The sequence below is a fragment of the Abramis brama genome (genome assembly GCF_963993115.1).
Source record: "Abramis brama genome assembly, chromosome: 2".
NCBI classification, from domain to species: domain Eukaryota; kingdom Metazoa; phylum Chordata; class Actinopteri; order Cypriniformes; family Leuciscidae; genus Abramis; species Abramis brama.
Window position 1 is genome coordinate 7,008,792 of NC_139964.1, and position 6,933 is coordinate 7,015,724.

The 6,933-nt window shown below is 35.6% G+C and overlaps 1 protein-coding gene across 1 annotated transcript in view; it reads left to right on the forward strand.

Moving 5' to 3' along the window:
• Positions 1-6,652, forward strand: part of LOC311077571 (deoxynucleoside triphosphate triphosphohydrolase SAMHD1-like) — a 30,342-nt gene extending 23,690 nt beyond the window's left edge. The window contains exons 8-15 of the mRNA XM_084106100.1: positions 3,281-3,375; positions 3,499-3,607; positions 3,780-3,871; positions 4,004-4,560; positions 4,736-4,872; positions 4,956-5,048; positions 5,180-5,284; positions 5,480-6,652. Coding sequence (XP_083962226.1) covers positions 3,281-3,375; positions 3,499-3,607; positions 3,780-3,871; positions 4,004-4,560; positions 4,736-4,872; positions 4,956-5,048; positions 5,180-5,284; positions 5,480-5,644 — 1,353 coding nt within the window. The 3' untranslated portion in view covers positions 5,645-6,652. The remainder of the gene's footprint in view (positions 1-3,280; positions 3,376-3,498; positions 3,608-3,779; positions 3,872-4,003; positions 4,561-4,735; positions 4,873-4,955; positions 5,049-5,179; positions 5,285-5,479) is intronic.
• The last annotated feature ends 281 nt before the right edge of the window (positions 6,653-6,933 follow it).

Sequence of the window (6,933 nt, forward strand, 5' to 3'; positions counted from 1 at the left end):
AATAGTTTAAAAGATATTGCAAATTATGACATCATTCAAAATGGCGGACACGTGGTACATCCCATCATGGCAAAATCGATATCCACGGATTTGTCATGACCCAAGGAATCGATAGACACCAAGTTTATAATTTTCTGACAAACTGTTCATAAGTTATTGGCCAAAATATGCATTTTCCATATCTCATGACCCGTAGGTGGCGCTGTTCCCAACTTTGGCATGGAACCTCAGATCATGCTTCCGATGAAGTGTACCAATTTTCGTTTCGATTGATCAAAGTTTGGCCGAGCTATAGCTTCTGAACCAATTTTGGGTCGACCTCGTTAAGTTTGCGACGTCATAACTTTTGATCAGAGAAGAATAAAAAAAATCGGGGACAGTACTTTTATGCGGCTCAGTCCGAAGATCATTTGAGTACATGTTTGGACAAAATTAGACCAATTTTGAAGGAGGAGTAGCAAAAAAACTGCATACTGTACTTTTCAAAATGGCCACTACTGTAATGGGCGGAGTCTTAATGTAAGATATTGGTTCTAATCAGCATGATGAGATGAATCAGGTGTACTAAGTTTCATTTTTCTAGATCAAAGGGTTCAAAAGTTATAACCATTTCAATGTTGAATTTTTGAACTGCTGGTGGCGCTATAGAGTTGGACCTAGAGACTCAAAAATTGCTACAATTACTTTTCATTACCATTACTACAAGTGTGCCAAATTTCATCATTTTCCTATGTATGGTTCATAGGGCTGCCATAGACTTCAAGAGGAGGAAGAAGAATAATAATAATAATAATAATAAGAAAACTAACAGATACAATAGGTGCCATAGCCCCTTCGGGGCTTGGCCCCTAATTAGGAGAAGTAAATTACTAAGACAATTCAGATCAAATTGTATTCATACCGCAATGCATGAATGAGTTTTGATTGGTGGCACCCAGAATGCACTGCAACATGCTTTGTTATTGTCACCATTGTTGAGAATCACAGGCTGATTATTGATGTCTGTGTGTCCAAATAAAATACTTTATCTAAGTTGTTTGATCAGAACAACTTTTAAGAAATCTTTTCAATTATGTTGAAAATGCTGACAATAGTATACTGTAGAAACACAGGCTGCTGTAATCAACAAGGTAAACCTAACTCACTAAAAGAGTTTTGTGATTTAGGTCAAATGATGATTATGTCAAAGCATAACCAACACCACCTGATCAGCTTTTCTCTTTGTTCATCTGAGAGTTATAACTCAGATACAACAGCCAAACTAAATCTAAGGTTATTAGTTTAAGGATCAAAAGCCCAACTAATAATAATAATGGTCAATAATGGTCAATCATCACTCAATCAATCACTAAATTATCTCATTAACTTTAACACTCTTGAGTCTGGAGCCAAATAAACTCCCAGGAGAGTTCATTTAACACTGGAGTTTTTGCTGTGTGAGTTCATGGGTGGAATAAATATATGGCAGGACTTTTACTTTCTGACCCCTGGACTTTCCACCTCTGATTAACAGATATTTAGTTGTTGATATTTTATTGAAAATAATAAAGTTTGTTGTCACCATGATGGAGATCAGTATTTGCTTTAGTTGGGCTCTTGACCCTTGACTTTATAACTTTAGTTTATCTCTGGCTCCTTTAACTGTGAGTTTATAAAACACATTTATTATGGCAAGAAAAAGTCAAGAGGAAGATGATCAGGTGTTTTAGGCTGTTGAGATGATGCCATAATCATCCTGGACATGTCTGATTCTCTGTTCTCATCCAGTATATAAGCTTTGAATTATGGTTATATAATAATTATGGTATATCTGTTCATATACAACCTGAAATACAGCAATATTTCTGTAAAAAGTTATTCTGAAGGATATTGAAATCATATAGTGCATTAAAACATGTCAAACTCTTGCTTAACTCAGACACACACAGACATCATCAATCAGCACATTAATCTCAACAATGGTGACAATAAAAAGTATCATGTCTCAATGCATGCTGGGTTCCAGGATAGCATAAAACTTCCAGCATGCACTGCTGCATAAAAAAAATATATATATATTGCCATTATTGTTGAGATTCACATGCTAATTTGTGATATCTATGTGTTTCTGTAATACAGTGTAGCTCTGTTTCTTTGGTTGTGCATGATGTGTAAAATAAATCATCATTATAACTCGCTGTAGTTTAACAGTAACAATTAAACTCTTTTGATACCGGGTTAAGCTCTGAATGAGGTTAGTGATTGCACAGGTTATATAATGATTTTGGCATCATAATCAATATAACTGCAAACACTCTATCAAATGATGTGTGTATATCCAAGTGCAATCTGCAAAAACAATGTTCAAGCAGCAAGAGAGAAACTAATGTTAAAAAGTCAAGAGTCCAGAACCCAACTAAAGCACACACTGATCTCTATAATGGTAACTTCAAACAAAACATTTCCCATTAAACATCTTAATAACAACTTCTGTAGATGTATGACATAAATAAAGTCATACTGGTTAATAATAAGTGTAATAATGTGTAAGGCCTGGAGGTCAGTTGTCAGTGTTTCTCTATTTTCTGTTCTTGTGTTTCTCTTTTCTTCAGTGATTCTGCTTATTAACAGCAGGTGTTCATCACTAATGCTCAACAATCACTTACATATTCCCTTAATTATCTCACTGCAACACTGTCTCAATGCTACTTTTTACTCTTTGTAGTGTGGATTTTCCTGTGGGGTTGAAATGGTTAACAGTGTAAGATGAAAAGACACACCCACAAAATGTATTATAACAGTAATAAACTAAGGTTTAAAACAGGTATATACTAGTTTACTGTAAAATGTATTTTTGGGTCACCATTGTGCAGAAGAGTAGAGCCTGTGCTTCAGTCCTGGAGAAGATCTACAAACAGTGATGATTTGCTGCATGTTGCTTTATTTAACAGGCGGTGACTGTGTAGTTGCTGGTCCAGTGGAAATCTCTTTATGTTCAATAGTTTTTTAGTGGTCTCAAATGAAAGAAGTTCACAGTAATACTTTGCTCACATTATTAATGCATTATACATTTTAGTTAATACGTTTAAATGACAGTTGGTCAATTTAAGGCAGTTGGTTTCTGCCAGTGAAATTAGTTAACACAAGTTTTAATTTAGTGCATTTTACAATAACTTACTGTAGATTACAGTAAAGAACTGTACAATTAACAGTAAATTACTGGCAACAGTGTTGCCTGTATTTTTACTGTAAAAAAAAACCTGGTAAGGTCTAACAGTGTAGCCTTTGCTTTTATTTTCAGTGGACATATAAGGGCAAAGACAAATCCTTCCTGTATGAGATTGTGGCAAACAAACAGAACGGCATTGATGTGGACAAATGGGACTATTTTGCACGGTACATATTATAAGGCATTTTGCACAGATGGTACTATGATGTAGAATCTATTATAACTTTGAGCCAAATTATCCTCTCATTTACATATCCTTTTTATATTTATATTTAATGTTTATTTCTCAGAGACTGTCATCACCTCGGCATTCGAAACAGTTTTGACCATCAGCGTCTGCTGAACTTCGCTCGAGTCTGTAAAGTGAACGGGAGAAATCACATCTGCTTTAGAGACAAGGTGCCTGATTCAATTATCACACACTATTACTAATCAAAGACACACACACATACTGAATGTATGACATTCTGAGTCTATTCAAGATTCATCTAAAAAGTGACATTAGCTGTTGAATGTGAACACTGCATTATGGGAACTGGATCTGTGACTCTGGTGTTTGTGTGTCTAACAGGAGGCAGATAATGTTTATGACATGTTTCGCACTCGATACACTCTCCATCGCCAGGCCTACCAGCACAAGATCTGCAACATCATTGAAGAGATGTGAGTCTCTCTGTTTGCAGTGATTATGACATTTCATAATATTTAACCTGCTGCATGACTTATTCTTCTAACACAAATTCAGCATTAGACTGATTCTTATACATGTTGGAAACACTAACTCAAATGTGTTAGGTTTGCAGAAGCACTCGTACTAGCTGATCGTGATCTTCATGAAGGGAAACCTGAAGAGAAACCTGAAGAGAAACCTGAAGAGAAACCTGAAGAGAACCCTGAAGGGAAACCTGAAGAGAAACCTGTAGGGAAACCTGAAGAGAAACATGAAGAGAACCCTGAAGGGAAACCTGAAGAGAAACCTGAAGGGAAACCTGAAGAGAAACCTGTAGGGAAACCTGAAGAGAAACATGAAGAGAACCCTGAAGGGAAACCTGAAGAGAAACCTGAAGGGAAACCTGAAGAGAAACCTGTAGGGAAACCTGAAGAGAAACCTGTAGGGAAACCTGAAGAGAAACATGAAGAGAACCCTGAAGGGAAACCTGTAGGGAAACCTGAAGAGAAACCTGAAGGGAAACCTGAAGAGAAACATGAAGAGAACCCTGAAGGGAAACCTGAAGAGAAACCTGAAGGGAAACCTGAAGAGAAACCTGAAGGGAAACCTAAAGAGAAACCTAAAGATATGCTGAAGATTTCTGAAGCCATAAATACAGCAGAGGAATACAGCAAACTCACAGGTCAGCTCAAAAAACAGGTGAAAAACATGTAAACTCAAAGCTAAAAGAGCTAAAGATATACCGGATTACCATAATCACGTTAAACATATTCTCTCTTTTGAGACATTTGGTTATGTGTCTCAGGACATATCGTGAAATAACATGTATAATAATGAATTTTCTGTTGTTGTGTCAGATGAGATCTTTGAGCAGATCTCGTCCTCCACTGCTGAAAACCTGCAGGAATCCAGAAACATCCTGGACAAGATCGTCAGGAGAAAACTGCCAAAGTTTGTGGGAGAAGCTCATCTGACTGAGGAACACAAGTCAAAGGTTGAACAGAAACTGAAAAACACTGATTTACTGTTTGATTAACCCTATAAAACTAACAAACCCTCTCAAATCTGCAAATCCAGGATATTCTGATGAAATCATGGAAAGCTGCAGTGCAGAAGTACAAACCCACTGACCCGACCGTTTCTCTGAACGCTGAAGAATTACCAGTTTATGTAAGTTATATCTTATTTCAGAGCTGATTTACAAACTTAAACCAGATTACATGCGTTTAGTGACTGATACATGTTTTTACACTGAAATAAAACAGAATTGTTTAGTGAATCTCATGTTCTCACAAGCTCAGGTGGTTGATCTGGATCACGGCATGAAGGACAAAAACCCCATTGAATATGTTTATTTCTACAGCAAGAGGAATCCTAACCAAGCTTCTACTATTAAAGATTATCAGGTATTCATGACACTCAAACTGTTTTATTTCAGATCATTGCATAATCTTTATAAATGTTCTGTTGTTAAACCAATTAGACTGGAGCTTTAACTTTGTCTTGTTCGGCTCAGTGAAGTTTGCAGTGTACTTCATTTACTCTATGATGGAGTCTCTTTATAAAACTCATTGTGTGTGATATTTGTCTTGTGTTGACAGTTGTCCAGTTTTCTGCCAAAGAAGTTTAATGAAGAGCTTGTCAGAGTTTATTACAGAAGAACTGATGATCAGACAGCTGAAGATAAGATGGAGGAGAAGAAGAAGGTGGAAGAGGCTGAGAAGTGCTTTCAGATCTGGTGTACAGAACATTTTGGACTCCCCTAGGCAGCTGAATTATTGACATATAATTCTTCTCTGAGACTAAATCAAAAACATTTTTTCCAAAAAAAAAACAACAACAAAAAAACTTTTCTAACATTTTTAAACATTCTTAAAATGTTTTTTGAGGATTTGAGATATGTAAAGACAATTTTGAACCCTGTGTCTCTAAAGTTTATGGCTGCAGAGTCGGTTTGTGTAATGAATGAACTACTGAGACACTTTATCATCAAGGAGGTGAAAGATCATGTCTGTGCTATTGAAGAAATATACAGATTATGAAAGTATAATGGAAAATATTTTAAAATCAAGGCGTGTTAATTATATAATGGGAATTGCATTTTTATTCAGTCAGAGGATGAACTTGTCATTGATTTATAATGTGTGAAACAAAGCCAATCACTGCTTTTAAAATGAGTTGACCTTGGGTAAAACTGAAGTGCTGCCTGTTGGGATATTTCAGTTCTTCACATATACAGTAGAATATTTGACCATAACTACTGATATAAATTGTTTGAGCAGCTCTATTTGCTTATTCACAAAATGTGGTGTTGGATGCTGGTTATAGACTCTGTTAGCAACTAAACGTAGAGGATGGTAAAGGGTTATGCTTTGACAGGTTTGTTGGGTGATTGATAGATATAGGTAATTGATGGATTATTTCATATTTTGGGTGTGTGTTTTTGTGTGTGTGTGTAGAGTAGAGGTCTGGTTACATATTTTTATGGATTGAATTGATTAAGGAATTATTTGTCCTACATCTGATCGTTCACCTTTTCTTAGGATTTAGGAGGTTACTTTAAGAGGTTTAGATTTAGGAGGTTTAGATTTAGGAGGTTACTTTTTTGTGTGTGATTCTGGGAAAACATGGGTTATTATTTTATGAAAAAATGTTTGTGTTTGTATGTTTAATCTTGTTGTCAGACACTGACAAATAAACTGTACTGCAGTAACAGCAATGGTGAAGTAATGATTTATTATCTATTATCTAATAAATGTGATGGTCCTTCCTTTATTTTGTGCATTAGTTTATCTTCTAATAAATGAAAATAATGTTTAAAAATATTAAAGAAAGAGCATTTCACAAAACTGAAAATAAAATACAACATCAAAGCAAGCACACTTCAATGGATATTATGCTAAAATAAATCTAAAGAAAAAAGTAGCAATTGCGATGGTCAAATTACCTAAAGGTGCACTCTAGGATTGTTCAGGTCTTCAAGAGACCGACACCATTGTTAAAATATTACAGACATTACTCATCAGGAGTAGTTTCTGTGTTTCAATAAGTTTCC